The sequence below is a fragment of the Arvicola amphibius genome, chromosome 5 (assembly GCF_903992535.2).
Source record: "Arvicola amphibius chromosome 5, mArvAmp1.2, whole genome shotgun sequence".
Lineage (NCBI taxonomy): Eukaryota > Metazoa > Chordata > Mammalia > Rodentia > Cricetidae > Arvicola > Arvicola amphibius.
This window is the reverse complement of record NC_052051.1, coordinates 57,207,556-57,223,605: the sequence shown is the minus strand read 5'-3', so window position 1 is coordinate 57,223,605 and position 16,050 is coordinate 57,207,556. Positions and strand designations below refer to the sequence as shown.

Sequence of the window (16,050 nt, the reverse complement as noted above, 5' to 3'; positions counted from 1 at the left end):
TCCAGCCAGTTCCAGGGCATCCAACACCTTCTGACCACCTGATACATATATGTACATGCAGGCAAAAGACTCATACATATAAAATAAACATAGCTAAGTACATCTAAACAAAATTTTAAAATAAACAAAGAAAAAAGTGTGTACTTAGCCCATTACATTTCATTAAAATAGCTGCCTATATGGAACCAGGATTTCAGACCCAGCGGAAAGAATCAGAATGTTTTCTTAGGTGTTTCTTAACCTAATGTCCTTCCTAATTCTTTTTTTTTTTTTTTTTTTTTTTACTTGCTCATGACCAAAAAGATCACTAAGAGCATTTTCTGTTGTTTTGGGTTTTTTTCCCTCCAACTAATAACCAAGAGGACCATATTTTTATATTCAACAGGAAAGGCAGCATGCTCTTAGTGCACCCTTATCTCAGTTGCTTTCTGCCTTATTGATGATTTCCTAATTGTTTGTTTGCTTGTTTTTAGAGAAGCTTCTGATAATCTTGCTGTACAAACTCTGAAGGGGTCGTTTTCTAATGCTTCAGGTATAATTACTAATTGGAATCCAAGTGTTAAGAATAATGCTATGTTGTCTGCACTGAGCACATAGGAACTAAGGCTGACCTTCCCTTGAAAATACCTTTAAAGGAACATGACAACAAGGTCGTATTACATGAGCTGTGCCCCAACATCCTGGATGCACTGACGCAGCCTGGGCTCAGGACACCCTCTGACCCTAGTCTGGCTCACCACTGCAGTCATGCGTGTGATTTAACCTTCATTTCCCTGTTTGCCGTACGCATGAAATGTGGATGTTTCCTCCATACAAGTGATTGAACACATGTATCTCAAGCCAGATACGGTGGCACATACCTGTAATCTTAGCACTCAGGAGACTGAGGCAAAGGATGCCATTTGAGGCCAGCCTGGTCTATAAATATTTGTATAGAACAAAACCCTGTCTCAAAGAGACGAAAGGCGGCTCAGATATGCTCCGGCCACTAAAACCATAACCGGATGTACACTAATAGAGTTCTTTATAGTTGCTATGCTCTAGAAACTGGGCCCAGATAAAGGCTATATAACATGAAACTTTCTGCCTCAGGTTTGTTTGAAATCCATGGAACAACAGTAGTCCCCACCGTGAGTATTATATCCCCAGAAAAGCTGTCAGCCAGCACCAGGAGGCGGCATGAGATTCAGGTACATCACATCCACCTTTCCTTGGCTTTTTTTTTTCCGCTAGGTTTTATTTTGTGTGTGAGTGTGTTGCCTGCATGTATGTTGTGCACCTCATGTATGCCTCATGCCTTTGTAGGCCAAAAGAGGGCATTAGATCCCCTGGAAATGGAGCTGTAGATGATTTCTGAGTGGCTATTTGGGTGCTGGGAACCGAACCTGGGTCCTCTGGAAGAGTAGCCAGTGTTCTTAAACCACTGAGCCATTTCTCCAGCCCTGTGTCCTTGGCTTTCTAACAAGAGCTACAGAGAAGAAAGCAACAGGAAGGAAATATAAGATTTATTTAACCTTTTGCTCAGAAGATGTCAGCAGACCGTCTCTGGTGCCATAATCCAGCCTATCTCTACACCAAAGATGTTACCCTAGGCAGCAGCTGTCAACAGATGACCCGTGGTAGCTGGAAGTGGCTTGTTTCTCTTCTAAATAAGAGCATTTTAGTGCAGTCACAAGAGTGAGTTTCTCGTTCTGAACATGGTTTCGGTGTCTGCTGTATGCCTGCGCTAAGGCCATGTGTGTAACCTTAGACACATGTTCACTGTGAGTTCAGAGAACAAAGGACAAACAGGAGAGATGGCAGGTTCAATGTGCTGCCTGTGAGTGACAGGAGTGAGACATAAACATAGGGGAGGAGATGGGAAGAGCATTTGTGGGTCTTGTTGATGCTGTTTTGGATTTTTGGTTTTGTTTTTTCTTTCCCTTGGTTTTTCGAAATAGGGTTTTTCTGTGTAGCCTTGGCTGTCCTGGACAGGCTGGCCTTAAACTTCCAGAGATTCACCTGCCTCTGCCTTCCAAGTGCTGGGATTAAAGGCATGCACCACCCAGCCAACTCTGTTTTCAAAAAAATAATAATCATTTCAGTATGAACAGTGGTGTTTTGTGTTCAGAAGTCTCTGAGGTGTTACATTTTTGTTTATATCTCTGCAAAGCTTTAGTGGAAACTAAAGTCCTGGAACTCAACTGAGATCCGCCTGCCTCTGCCACCACAACCCAGCTATTAAAAGCATTTGTAAACCAGCTGTGGCAGTGTACTACTTGGGAAGATCAAAAGTGGAAGGCCCATGTGGGCAGCATAACAAGTCCCTCCAGCGTGTATCAAATCTTTGTGTTCTGTTGGAATCCTTTCTAACCCTGGCTTTGTTGCCCTGCTGTTTTCTGGAATAGGAAATAGGATAGATGGCTTGGTTTAACGTGCTCTGAACTCCATTTTCTTATTAGGTACAAACTCGACTTCAGACTACCCTTGCCAATTTACATCAAAAAAGCAGTGAAATTGAAATTTTGGCTGTAAGTCACTTTCTTTAACAATTTGAAGCTAGCATCTGTCTGCATTGTCTAGTGTAGTCACAGAATTCAGGGTTTTTTTTTTTTTTTTTTTTGCTATCAGCTGTATCTGGAGTCAGACCTGGCTGTTCCTGATATGACAGGCAGCCTAAAGCTAGACAGCATTGGGAGGAAAAGAAGGTGGTTAGTGTGGTTTTCCTTTCTCTTCTTTTTTCTTAAGGCCACACTCACATTCAGGCCTTACTAAGCACATGTGGCAGCTTGACCTCTGGGGTGTGGTGGATGTGAAAACTGAAAATCCAGTCTCAAGTCCTTGTTAGTTCACAGCCCATTTAAAGTCTGCTTTAGGGCCAGGAAGATGGCTCTATGGTTAAAGCACTTGCCATGCAAGCATGAGGACAAGAGTTCAGATCCCTAGAACCCACAAAAATGCCTAAGATTACAACCTCAGAAGGCAGAGACGGGACCCCACAGGCCTGGCTCACAGACTAGCACATCAGTCAGCTCTGGATTCCACTGAGGCTCTGCCAGTAATTCCCGTGTCAGCCCTGGGCCTGCACACATGCGCGTGTGCCTGCACACACGCATATCATGGGGGCTCACAGCATTCATAGCAACCCTATCCTTATCATCCACACGATGACAGCATGGTCCCTAGTCTGGAGTGCTGCATAAGAGTTCTTAGTAAATGATATGCATTTCTGTGTGTTAACAGGTAGACCTACCCAAAGAAACAATCTTACAGTTCTTATCATTAGAGGTAAGCCACGGGAACTGTTCTGCACTGAGATTCCTATAGTCCTGTCAGAGGAAAACTGGGAAAAAGGTCTTACATTTTCTTAATAATTGTGTCTGTCTGATAGCATTGGGAATTTAGCTGGTACCATTAGGCCTTTCTGTTAGTGTGTGCTATATGCATTCCTGAGTCAGAATCACATAGCCACCAAGTATCAGAGCCTGGACCTGAGCCTAGCAGCCCTGCTTACCCACAGTACCATGTGTTTCCCAAGCAAACTCATCCCAGCTAGGGAAGCACAACCACATAAAAGATTCTGTGGTAAAAAACAAAAATTTAGGTCAGTTTGTTTACAGGCCTATACTTCTATACATTTTTCCCAATTTTTAAAAATTTGAAGTTTTTGGTGGCACATACCTTGGGATGCAGAGGCAGGCAGATCTCTTTGAGTTTGACACCAGCCTGGTCTACAGAGCTAGTTCCAGGACAGGCTCCAAAGCTACACAGAGAAACCCTGTCTGGAAAAACCAAAAGAAAAAAGAAAAATTGAAGTTTCCCATGTTAGTAAAATAACCATAGCTACAGGTGATTTTTATTTTACTTTTCTGTAAAACAAGATCCTAGCAGGTAGCCTGTCTAGTCTGTTCTCTATAGCTGTGATAAAACACTGCCCAAAGCAGCGGGGATGGAACGTTCATCACTCCCAAGCTGGTGTCCCATTAGTGGGGGAATCCAAGACTGGAACTCCAGGCCAGGAAGGGCCCACAGAGGAATGCAGCTGTTGGCTGGCTTGCTTTCTTATGTAGCCTAGGCCCATCTGCCCAGGGCGGCACCACCCACAGTGGGCTAGGCCCTCCCACATAAATCACACCTCAAGCAAATGCGCCAGGGGCCAATTTGCTTGAGTCAATTCTTCTACTGATGGTTCCTCTTTCCAGGTTAGTTTGTGTCCTTAACGAAAACCAGCACAGAGCCCAAGCAGGCATTGAAATGTAGTAATCCTCCTGCCTCAGGCTCCCAGGAGCAAAGGTTACAGGCTACAGGTAATTTTTAAAACATTTCACATCAGAACTTGGAAACAGCCTAAATGCCCCTCCAGTGAAGAATGAATGAATTAAGGAAAATGTGGTACATTTACACAACGGAGTACTACACAGCAAGAAAATGAATGGAGCTAGAAAACATTATTTTGAGTGAGGTAACCAGACCCAGAAAGACAATTATCACATGTACTCACTCATGAGTGTTTTTTTTAACATAAAGCAAATAAAAACCAGCCCACAAATCACAATCCCATAGAACCTAGACAACAATGAGGACCCTAAGAAAGACATACATAGATCTACATGGGAAGTAGGAAAAGACAAGATCTCCTGAGTAAATTGGGAACATGCGAACCTTGGGAGAGGGTTGAAGGGGAGGGGAGAAGCAGGGAGGGGAGCAGAGAAAAATGTAGAGCTCAATAAAAATCAATTTAAAAAAATCCCATCAAATACCTTTTGTCTATCTATACTGTTTAGTCACGGATTAAAAATAAAATAGACTGTGTGCTAAGAATTGGAAGCAGGAGGGTCTTCAGTTCAGGGCCAGACAGTGCTCCAGAGTAAGACTGTCTCATCGTTCCCTGGCGACCACACAAGGAAGCAGCCAGCACTGTGTCAGTTTGCGGACTTGTGATCCAGTCAGTGAGCAGATGTTAAAGGCCACAGTCTCCGCTTACACAAAGTACCCAGGAACAGCAACCTAAAGGCACACTGGCACACCTGTGGCAAGGTTAAGATGCCCCCACACCTGCAGTCTTCAAAGGGAGAACCCACTCTTCTGACCCAGCAAAGGCCAGGCAATAACCCTGCTGCTCTGCAGTCATATCTGGTCTGATCTCTCCTAGTGGGATGCTGATGAACAGGCATTTAACACAACTGTGAAGCAGCTCCTGTCACGCCTGCCAAAGCAAAGATACCTCAAGCTCGTCTGTGACGAAATTTATAACATCAAAGTGGAAAAGAAGTAAGTTACGCAGGTTTCCTGTGGTTCAAGTTCAGGGAAGGGTTTTTCTTACTGAGGTCTGGCAATTCAGAAATGTGACTGACAGCCAAAAAGTCCTACTCAGATCTGAATCACAGTGAGGATCTTGTCTGTAACAAACACCATGGGCCTGAGTGCAGCTGTCCCAATTATGTTGTTCACCCAGGAACCCTATTTCTAAAAGTACGTTGGCTTTCTCATGGAAGGGTGGGGACTGTGTGTGGCACGTAGAGGCCTGAGGTTTATGTCACTTTGCCCAATCACACTTCACCCTTTCCTTTTGAGAGAGCTCATCAGATCAGCTAGGCTGACTGGCATCAGTGAGCTTCAGGGACCCGCCTATCTCGACCCTGTCCAAGGCTAGAGTTACAGGCGTGTACCACTCTGCCCAGCTTTTCAATATTGGTCCCAGGGATCCAACTCGGTGCTTGCTTGGCATGCACCTTACCAACTGAGAGATCTCCCATGCCCCAGAAAACGTTTGATTAAAGAAATAAGCCAGGGCGGTGGCACACTTATAATCCTAACACTTGGGAAGTAAACACAGGTCAGGAATCCAAGGTCATCTTTAGCCTTAAAAGCAAGTGTGAAACCAGTCTGGGTTCTATGAGACTCTGACACAAAAAAGCAGAAAGACATAAAGGCATACATACATACATACATACATACATGCTGTGTATGTCAAAATGCCAGTCATTTATGTTACCATGTAACTTCAAGCGTGTCGAGGAAGCTGATAGTGAGTGGCTGTCTTCTACATCAAACCTTTAATTGTTAGCTGCAGCTCCAGGAAAGCTATGCACTCTTCTAGTGATCAGTCTCCCATCACAATCAGCTGGTGCTTTACCCACTGGTCCAGTCTGCCATCAGCCTGCCTGTCCCTTTCCTTTGCAGGGTGTCAGTGTTGTTCCTGTACAGCTACAGAGATGACTACTACAGAATTCTGTTTTGACGCTGAAGAACTGTTGCTGCATTGTTCAAATGGACAGGGGCTTACACTGGAACAGTGGAATGTTGTACATTCCTTTCATTTCAACTTGAAATTCTAATAAGCTGTCCTACAAAGTTGAACTTTGTGGGGTTTTCATGTATATTATAAATTTATCTTTTTGGATATAATAAATGCTTTCACACCGATCTGCAGTTTTCCAGTCGCAGCTCTGCCAGCACTGGAGGTACATGGAGCTGAGAACCACCTTTTTCTTCCCTTGATCCTGCACTCTAAGCACATGACAATGTCCTAACATTTTCCAAGTGGATAAACAGGCATAGAGATCAAGTCATCTCCTGTGGTCTGTTTGCCTCTGTAGTTGGAGGTGGGAGTGCAGAGCAGGGTCTCAGTACGCAGCCCAGGCTGGCCTCAAACTCAAACTCGGCTGCCTCCAGACCACTGAGAGTACAGGCTTGTGCCACCACAGCAGGCAGAATCTTTATTCTATAACATAATATTTATTCTGTTGTCATTAAGCAAACTCCTGTTTGGCTCTAAGAACTCAGACTTGCTGAAGGAATTAGAAGATTAGACAACAAGGCCCAGGGAGATGGCTCAGCAGTAAAGATATTGCTGCCGAGTTCAATCTCAGGATACATGAGGTAGGAGAGAACCAATCATACAAGTTGATGCTGTGGCACAGAGCAAATGTGTGCATGAACATAAAAATAAATGTAATTAACTTTTAAAATTATACAACCAAGTAAATAAACCCACCCATAGGATAACATGGCTTTTAATAAAACTGTCAGATTTCTGTTACAGTATTCTCAAAGACATGACAAAAACCATTGAGTGACTGTATCATTCTAGAGTTAGTAGTTACTGTCACAAACAGGGTGGGCAAAGAAACAGCTAGCATGGATGGACTTGAGGATGACAGGTCTCAAAGGTGACACTTGAAGGCTGGAATCTAAGAAGACCCAGCCATACAATGGAGATCAAAAACCAACTGGCTTCTTAGCACAACTACGCTATGATCGTCCAACCCTTCTCTTAAACGATGCTTGTATGAAAACAATTACATACAGAGGGTGCCAAAAGCAGCCAACAGGAAACTGCACTTCAGCTGGCTGGCAATGGCCACGCCTGTCACTGTGCTGGCTTGGTCTTCTTACTCTTGCTCTTCTTGTCCCTCTTCTTCAGCCCATCCATGTTAGCTCTCAGCAGGTTTGAATAGGCCTGGAAGCCAGAACAGGGGCTTAGCAAGAAAAGGTACAAACTGGGGAAGCAGCTGACTCTTCCATAACGGACTTAAGAGCAGCCGGCATCAGAAAGCTACTGGGACACCATGGGACACCCACACTGGGAACTGGTGTGCCACAGAAAGCCTTTACCCCTTCAGCAGCTCCTGAGACACTCTTCCACAGGGAGCTGTAGGTTTTGCACTCTTTTTAAGCAAAAAAGGAGAACACCAGACAACTTACATTACAAAATATTATACAGTATATGTGAAGTTTAAGCAAAACTAGCCTTAAAAACTCAAAGGAAAAAACCACCATTGGACAATATTCATAAAATCAAACCCCACAGGCAAGCAGTGACAGTCCCCCCACCCCCGCCCCCCAACCAGTACCCATTCATCTAGAGGAGGAATGGAGAACACAAGGAAATGGTGCTTACCATCTGGAACTTATTCACTTCTTTGGAACTCACCTGGAAAGGAAAAAGATCACCTCTTTTTATAGACATAGACACCACCTATTTTACCCAAAGATCTCAAAATGCTTCATCAAGACAACACCTAGGCCAGACGCAGTGACACACATGCCTTTTTCTCTCAGCACTCTGGCGGCAGACCAACCTGGTCTGCAGAGCAAGCTGCAGGACTGCACAGAGACTGCCAACAAGCAAAGGAGCCCTGTGCCTTCTTACACATGAGATCGCACAGGATGGGAGGCAGAGGTGGGCTCCCACCAAACCTTTTCATCTTAAAAATCCCTCAGGCAAGCCCACTCTGGTAATCCCAGTCCCTGCAATTATGATGCAGAGATGGCAAGACAGCCTTTAAATTTAAGGTGGGGAAAAAAAATCACTTATACAGATGCCCCTGAGTTTCTTCTTTGGACTCAGAGACATCGAAGGATAGATACATCAATCCAACTCCCTTGACTGAGCATGGTGGCACTGGCCTGAGTCCCAGCTTGGGCTGGAGGAAAATAAGGTCCAGGCCAGTCTGGGCTAGAGAAACAAACCTGTCTCAAGAAGAAGAAGAAAAAAAAAACAAAACATAACAACAACAACAAAACCCACTTTGTCTTCCATTATTTCAAACTAATATAAGCACAATTCAAGCTGCCACAAAAGAAATAATGCCTAGAAAGAGTCCTCAGTTTCCTCTCTGTGACAGCCGACCATAACAGCCACAAGAACTTGCTTTGCTTTAAAAGTCTCCTCAAGATAACTCGTAGAGGAAGGCATACATCAGTTATTGTCTGCAGTTCCATTGGTTTCATGGGCTAATGTGACAAGTCAGTCCGTCATTTTGAATCAGGAAATTTTTGTTTTGCCATATCCAACCTTTCAGAAGAAGACCACATTTCAAGTGCCAAGCCTACCCTGTAGTTACAGGTTTGCTAAGTGAACCACAAAAACAAGGGGAAATCAGCTTGAAAATAATCATCAATCAGGGCGATTGGGGGGCAGGACTTTAATCCCAGCACTCAGGAGGCAGAGGCAGGCAGATCTCTATGAGTTGTAGGCCAGCCTGGTCTACAGAGTGAGTTCCAGGACAGTCAGGGCTGTTACACTGAGAAACCCTGTCTTGAAAAACCAAAATCATCTAATACTCATAAATTATTTACAGAAGGCCCAGCACAGAAATCAGTCTTCATAACATAACAGCTGCTGAAAGAATGGACCCATGTACTCATTTTATTTCCAGAGAAACTTCAGAAGAACAAGCATTTGGCCTCTACTTTCTGTTTTAAACGTTTACTGTTGATAATTTGAAATAACTGGGAAGGTGGTCCACACCTATGATCCCACTACTTTGGAGACAGGCAACAGAGTCAAGGGTTCAGGGCCATGCTAGGCTACATAATGAACCTGAATTACATGAGACCTCACTTGAAACAAACAACCCCCTCCACCAAACAAAATAAAACAAAAGTAGGTCCCGATCCCAAAACAGCCTGGAATGACTGGCCAAGAATGAAAGCGAGAGAGACTAATTCAGACACGGCCCTCCTCGGTTAAAATAGCTTTAAGATACAGGTCAGGGGGCCGGTGGTGGTGGTCATAACAGGGTGATGACTTAGCATGATGAAGACCTGGCCTGGATTCGATCTCTAGTCCCACAAAATCGTCCTGTATCTGTCACAGCTGATAACATAGCCGTGAGACCCCAGTACAGGCTGAAGGGCCTGCTGTGATCCTCCAAGACCACAGCCTGAACTACACAGCAAGCTCCTAATTTTTTTTTTCAGAATTCGGCTTACTAGCTGACGGGTTGCACCAGTACCTCAGCTATTTAGGAGACTGAGGTCACAGACTGACAGACTTATAAAAAAGTAAGGCATAAAGGAAAAGACTCCAGCTCACCACAGTGCTGATCTTCCTTTTCCCATCCGTGGCTCTTAACAGACACTTGTTTTCTGCCGGCTCGAGGCCCTCCACAGAACTCTTCCGCGGAGTGGGTTTGGTGCGACCATCATCTGCGGAAAACAATAATAATACATCTTGGTGAGCACTGCCACAGGCATTGCTGCTGGGTCCAAGGTGGAAATCGCCCAGAAGGGGTTACAGGGGAGACCCAATCCACCATCACTAAGTGGTTCGGATATGGCCAAACGTGGGGGCAACAACTTGAGACTATGACCCCAAGGCACACGCGATCTCACTAACGGAGCAGGGACTGGGCTGCCTGGCAGACGTGGGCGTCTGTCACGGTGAGGGGTGCCTGGAGCCCTACCAGCCACACTTGCCAGCGCCGCCGCGACCCTGAGCCCTGGAGTCGGGGCTCCTCGATAGCAGACGGCCTCCGGGCTGCCCCCTCCCAGCCGCTGTCCCGCCCGGCCCCGGCCCCGGCCCCAGGGCAGCTTACACTTCTTCAGGGTGATGTACACGCTGCCCGACGACCGGCACTTCTGGAAGAGCCTGGTCAGCTCCGTCAGGAACTACAACACAACACGCCCAGTTAGGCAGCCTCCAGTCCTCGCCCCGCCGCGTCACCGCCCTGGCCCGCCCGCAAAGGGAGAAACCCGAGCTGACCCCACTTGTTCGAGTCCCTGGCCCTCCGGGGCAGCCGGTACCTGCTCGCTCTCGAGCAACACCATCCCGGTCTCCGCAGGTTCCGACTCCGTCAGCAGAAGCCCGGCAAGCGCTTACAGCCGGAAGTCTCCTCTGTGATGGGCGGGGCTTCCGCTCTTAGTTGCACTTCTTCCGCCAATCCCTGCCTCGCTCCTGTGCACGCGCCACCCCCTACACATGCTCCCGCGCGTACACACACACACACACACACACACACACAGACACACACAGACACACACACACAGAGACACACAACACCCCTACACCTTTAGCCTGTCCAGGATGAGGAATGACATTGACATTTTGGGGCCTTGGACTGTCATGCCATGCTTCACCCCAGGCCGGTAAGGAATGAGAGCAAAACAAAGATTTGATAGAAACAGTCAAGTTACCCAAGAGTCCTTTGCCTCGGGTTCCTTATTTTTAAAGTGAGAATAACAGTACCCCTTTCACAATATGGCTGTGAAGAGCAGATGAATTTATATTGAAATATAGAATACTGTCTGGTACTAGAAGAGCAGATGCGTTAAAATTGAAATATGGAGTGCTGTCTGGGACACAGAAGTGCTAACTAAACTTTAATCATTTGTCTTGGTCAGTGTTCTGTTGTTGTGAAGAGACACCATGACCAAGGCAACTCTTACAAAAGAGAGCATTTAACTGGGAGCCTGCTTCCAGTTTCAGAGGCTAGTCCATGATCATCAGGGTAGGAACCCTGGCTGCATGCGGCAGACATGGTACTGGAGGTAGCTGAGAGTTCTATAGCCTGATGCTTAGGCAGAGACTCTTAGCCTGGCATGAGCTTTTGAAACCTCAAAGCCCACCCGCAGTGACACACTTCCTCCAACAACAAGGCCATACCTCTTAATCCTTCTAATCCTTCCAAATATGCCACTCCCTGGTGACTAAACGTTCAAATATATGAGCCTATGGAGGCCATTCTTATTTCCACCACACCGTTGCTATTTCCATTGCCATTCTCAACAATAGATGTTGATTTATGTGGTCCTAGAACTCCAGGCCTTATGTGCTAGGCAAATCAATACTTTACCATTGAGCCTATCCGCATCCCAATCTCTCTAAGTAGGCTGGGTGGCCCTAAAGTCCAACCCCCCTGTTCCAACAAAAGTGACTAAAGTCCAGGCCAGTTCTCCCTCCAGATTTAGTTAGGAGGCCAGGGTTCTAGGCCCTGCTCTACTGAAAGCCAACTTGGCCTTTGAAAGGGCAAGATTTCAATCTTGCAACAGGCTTTTGGTGAGTGCTTGTTAGCCTGTACCAGATACTTATAGGGTCTGGGGGTACAGTGGTTCAGAGACACACTAAGGTCCTGGTTTCCTTGAATTTGCTAAAACAGGTAAGGAGGAAATAACCAAAAGAGTAACTGAGCTTCTAATAACAGATACTGTAAAGACAACAAAGAAAGGTTACAGTGGCTGTGACAGGCACCTCTTTAAATGGCGGTCAGGGGAGCTTGCCCTGAAGAGAGACATAGCTCAGACTAACACCAGGACTCTGAGGAGTTCCCTGATTAAGAATCTCCATTCAAACAAAGCCCAGTCCTCAGCTGCACCACAGCAAACAGCTTCAGCTCAGAGTTACAGAGAAGCATTAGCCACTTTAAAGCAGAAATAAGAATGCATACATGCTTTGGATTTAAGAACCAGGGCTTAGAAAGATACTTAGGGAAAGCAGGGTGCACAGCCCCAAGGTGCGTGCCTCGTGTATAGGGAGAGAGAGTTGGGCATCTTTACAATGAATATATATACATGATTTATACAATACATATATATATTACAATGAATATATATACATGATTTTATGATTTTTGAAGTTATATCATTCAAAATATATAATTTACAAAATTTAAAGATTAACAATATTTAAAAATAAATTTACGCTGGGTGGTGGTGACACATGACTTTAATACCAGCACTCGAGAGGCAGAGGCAGGCAGATCTCTGTTAGTTTGAGGCCAGCCTGGTCTACAGAGTTCCAGGACAGTCAAAACTACACAGATAAGCCAGGCGGTGGTGGCGCACGCCTTTAATCCCAGCACTCGGGAGGCAGAGGCAGGCGGATCTCTGTGAGTTCGAGACCAGCCTTGGTCTACAAGAGCTACCTCCAGGACAGGCTCTAAAGCTACAGAGAAACCCTGTCTCGAAAAACAAAACAAAACAAACAAAAAAAACTACACAGATAAACCCTGTCTCAAATAAACAAATGACTCCAGCCTGGTCTACAAGAGCTAGTTCCAGGACAGGCTCTAGAAACTACAGAGAAACACTGTCTCGAAAAACCAAAAATAAATAAAATAAAATAAAATAAACAAATGACTAAATAAATAAATAAACAAAAATTTTACAAAATAAGCTGCTTTAATTAGAAACTTCTATTGTAAATGAACGAGTAAGGTGGTGCATTGTTTACATTTAGGAATAAAAGAGGCCAAAAGCATCCTGACCCTAAGAAGGCGGAGTTCACTGTTCGCAGTATCTTTAGAAAGAGTACCATCTCTTGTGCAGGCAGTATTGATCATAACAACGGTGTGGAAGTTTCTTGACTCTTATCTAGAAGGAAGCTTCTCACTCTTCTCAGATCCTCATAGTTTTGTTTTTTCTTCCTATCCTACTCTGAGGGAGAGAAAGTGTGTGGAAAGAGGGATGAAGGGGAATAGAGAAGAGGCCAGTGGCCAGACCATGTAGGGCCCATAACTCCAGTAAATTTGGATTTTGTTCCTGATATAAAGAGAAGAGGTTGGGGCAGGGGGTGGCTCAGTGGTGGAGTATTTATTAGCCCAGCATGCAAGAATATCTGGATTCAACATTTTTTTTAATTTAAATCCAGAGAAAAGGTTCTTGATAAGAAAGTTTTAAGCAGGATGTAATGATGTAGTAAGCTCCAGCCCCCAAATCATGACACAAAGGCTTATTAGTTATGAATGCTCAGCCTTGGTTTGGGCTTGTCCCACCAGGTTTTATAACTTATTTTAACCTGTTTCTCTTCATCTACATTTTGCCTCAGGGCTTTTTTACCTTTTGTTCATTCTGTATGTCCTACTTTCCTGCTTCCTCCATGTCCGGTTGGCTGGCCCCTGGGGTCTCCCTCTCTTTCTCCCTCATTCTCTCTAGAGTCTAGATTCCTCCTACTCATTCTCTCTACCCACCAGCCCCACCTCTCCCTCCTCTGCCTAACTATTGGCTGTTCAACTTTTTATTAGACCAATCAGATGCCTTAGGCAGGCAAGGAGAAACAGCAACACATCTTTACATAGTTAAACAAATATTCTAGTCCACAGCATAATGAGTCTTTCTTTGTCCCGCCAGCCAGCTCCCCAATAACAAAATGGAGACTTATTATTAATTATGAAAGTTTGGCCTATAGCTTAGACTTGTCCCTAACTAGTTCTTATAACTTAAATGAGCCCATTTATATTCATCTATTTTATACTACATAGCATTCCCTCTCTTCCATCTTCTCCTCCTGTTTCCTCTCCCTGTCTTCTGGTCTCTCCCTCATGTGCCTAGCTTTCTCTCTCTCTACCCAGAAGACCCGCCTATACGTCCTGTCTTCCTATTGACCATTCATCTTTTTATTATACCAATCACAGCAGTACACCTTCACACTGTGTATAAATATCCCACAACAGTAGGACAATGACAATCATATTTATATTTGAAAGATTCCCCCATCTGTGGTATGGAGAACATCCTCCAGAGAAAGAAGGCAGAATTGAGTTTGGTGGCAAATGCCTACGATCCCAAAGCCAGGAGAACTGAAACAGGAAGGTAGTAAATTCAAGGCCAGCCTGGGCTCTAGAATGAGTTCTAAGCCAACCTACATGGGGAAATCTGGTAGGAGAAATCTGTCTTAAAAGAAGAGAAAAAAGAGAGCTGGGTATCCGTACCTTTAATCCCAGCATGCAGAAGGCAAAGGAAGGCACCCAAAGGTTTTGTTGTTGTTGTTGTTGTTGTTGTTGTGGTTGTGGTTGTGGTTGTGGTTGTTGTTGTGGTTTTTTTTGGGGGGGGTACCGTTGGGGCATCCATCTTCAGCCTACAGGCCCACAGTATCCAGCAGACTTTTCCATGAAGCAGGAAATCTTAAAGACACTTTCGCTTATATTGGCAGTTTGTCAGTCATTTTTTTTCTGTGTCCTGCAAAATGTCTTGCAGACTCTTTAATGAAGCAGGAACCCCGAAAGATTGTCTCACCTTTAGGCATGTTCAGGAAGCAAGATGTCTCTGTCAGTTCTAGAGTTTTGGAAGTTGGTCACAATGCACTTCCAGTTTACATAGGTAATATCATATCCTTCTGGAGTCTTTGGTGGAGTTTAAGAAAAAATGGTGATAGTTATAGTTTTCCTTAGTTATAATAAAAGATAAAGTAGATATAAATATTGTGACTGTAATTCTTGCTTGATAACTGTTTTGATATATCTATATATAATTTTACTGTGTTAAAGTTAAAGCCTCCCTTTTTGCTTAAACAGAAAAGGGAAAATGGTGTGGGAGGTCCTTTTGTCTATGTGCTGTTTTTATTGGTTAATAAATAAAAAAAAAAACTGGCTTGGCCTATAGCAAGGTAAAAGGAAGGCAGAGTTAGAGAGAAGCTATGTAGCCTGCCAGAGACAGCTGCTGGGAACTTTAGCTGGTAAGCCACAGCCACATGGTGATACACAGATTAATAGAAATGGGTAAAATTAATATGTAAGAGTTAGCCAATAAGAAACTAGAGCTAATGGACCAAGCAGTGATTTAATTAATACATTTTTTTCTGTGATTATTTTGGGGCTCAGTGGCCAGGAACAAACTAGCACTCTCCATGCTACAACTATAAGGTAGAATAAATCTTTTTAAAATTAGATTTTTAAAAATTATTCTTTTATATCTCTGGAAATCAGAATTTATAAGACTAATTTCCACATGGAAGCTTCCAGGAAGGATCTGTTTCTTAACCTTCTAACTGTTACTTGCATTCTTTGGCTTGTGACCTCTTCCTGAAATCACTCCGAGCTCCATGTTTTTGTGGTCACATCTACTACTGGCTATAGTAAATGGTCCCGCCTTCTTAAGAGGGGAGCACATGGAAAGCATGACGATCAAAAACATAAGCATGGGCTGGGGAGACGGCTAAGAACATCCGCTGCTCTTGTAGAGGACCTGGGTTCAGTTCCCAGCATCTACATGGCAGTTCACAACTGTCTGTAACTCCAGTTCCAGGGGATCCAGCGCCCTCTTCTGGTCTCCAAGGACAACAGGTACGCATATGATACTGGCACACACGCAAACAGAACACTCGTACACATAAAGAAAAATAAATCTTTTCTTAAGAAAATGTTAAAGCCTACTCATGAGCCAGACATGGTGGCACATACCTGTAATCCCAGCACCTGGGAGACTCAGTGGATCACAGGTTTAAAGCCAGACTGGGCTACATAGCAAAACTCTGGTTCAAAAACAAAACAGAAAAGGTAGTGACTGTAAGTAGACTTGTTTGTCCTGCCAGCTCCTCTCCAAATAACCATACAGAGACTTAATATTCAT

General features: G+C 44.4%; 2 protein-coding genes across 4 annotated transcripts in view; one reads left to right on the top strand and one right to left on the bottom strand.

Annotated features, from left to right (window-relative positions):
* Positions 1–6,402, top strand: part of Eif2ak4 (eukaryotic translation initiation factor 2 alpha kinase 4) — a 93,285-nt gene extending 86,883 nt beyond the window's left edge. Inside the window, exons 34-39 of one of the 3 annotated variants that reach the window (XM_038329358.2) lie at positions 474–532; positions 1,093–1,190; positions 2,442–2,510; positions 3,223–3,267; positions 5,132–5,250; positions 6,163–6,402. In XM_038329358.2, coding sequence (XP_038185286.1) covers positions 474–532; positions 1,093–1,190; positions 2,442–2,510; positions 3,223–3,267; positions 5,132–5,250; positions 6,163–6,220 — 448 coding nt within the window. In that variant the 3' untranslated portion in view covers positions 6,221–6,402. Of the gene's footprint in view, positions 1–473; positions 533–1,092; positions 1,191–2,441; positions 2,511–3,222; positions 3,268–5,131; positions 5,251–6,162 lie in introns of those variants that run through there. The other 2 variants (XM_038329360.1, XR_005285351.1) reach the window with 2 other exon arrangements.
* A 577-nt stretch (positions 6,403–6,979) lies between these two features.
* On the bottom strand, positions 6,980–10,614 carry Srp14 (signal recognition particle 14). The gene is made up of 5 exons (XM_038329361.1): positions 10,513–10,614; positions 10,305–10,377; positions 9,803–9,915; positions 7,883–7,915; positions 6,980–7,441 (listed from the first exon to the last, which is right to left on the bottom strand). The coding sequence occupies exons 1-5, from the start codon at positions 10,534–10,536 to the stop codon at positions 7,352–7,354; spliced, it is 333 nt and encodes a 110-aa protein (XP_038185289.1). The 5' UTR covers positions 10,537–10,614; the 3' UTR covers positions 6,980–7,351.
* Positions 10,615–16,050: the final 5,436 nt, after the last annotated feature.

What these genes read in the sequence shown, in the direction of transcription:
- Srp14 (XM_038329361.1), bottom strand. Translation starts at nt 10,536, where the DNA reads ATGGTGTTGCTCGAGAGCGAGCAG. An exon ending in AAAGGAAGATCAGCACTGTG is followed by an intron (nt 7,916 to 9,802) that starts GTGAGCTGGAGT and finishes TTTCCTTTCCAG; the next exon opens with GTGAGTTCCAAAGAAGTGAA. An exon ending in AAGTGAATAAGTTCCAGATG is followed by an intron (nt 7,442 to 7,882) that starts GTAAGCACCATT and finishes TCTGGCTTCCAG; the next exon opens with GCCTATTCAAACCTGCTGAG.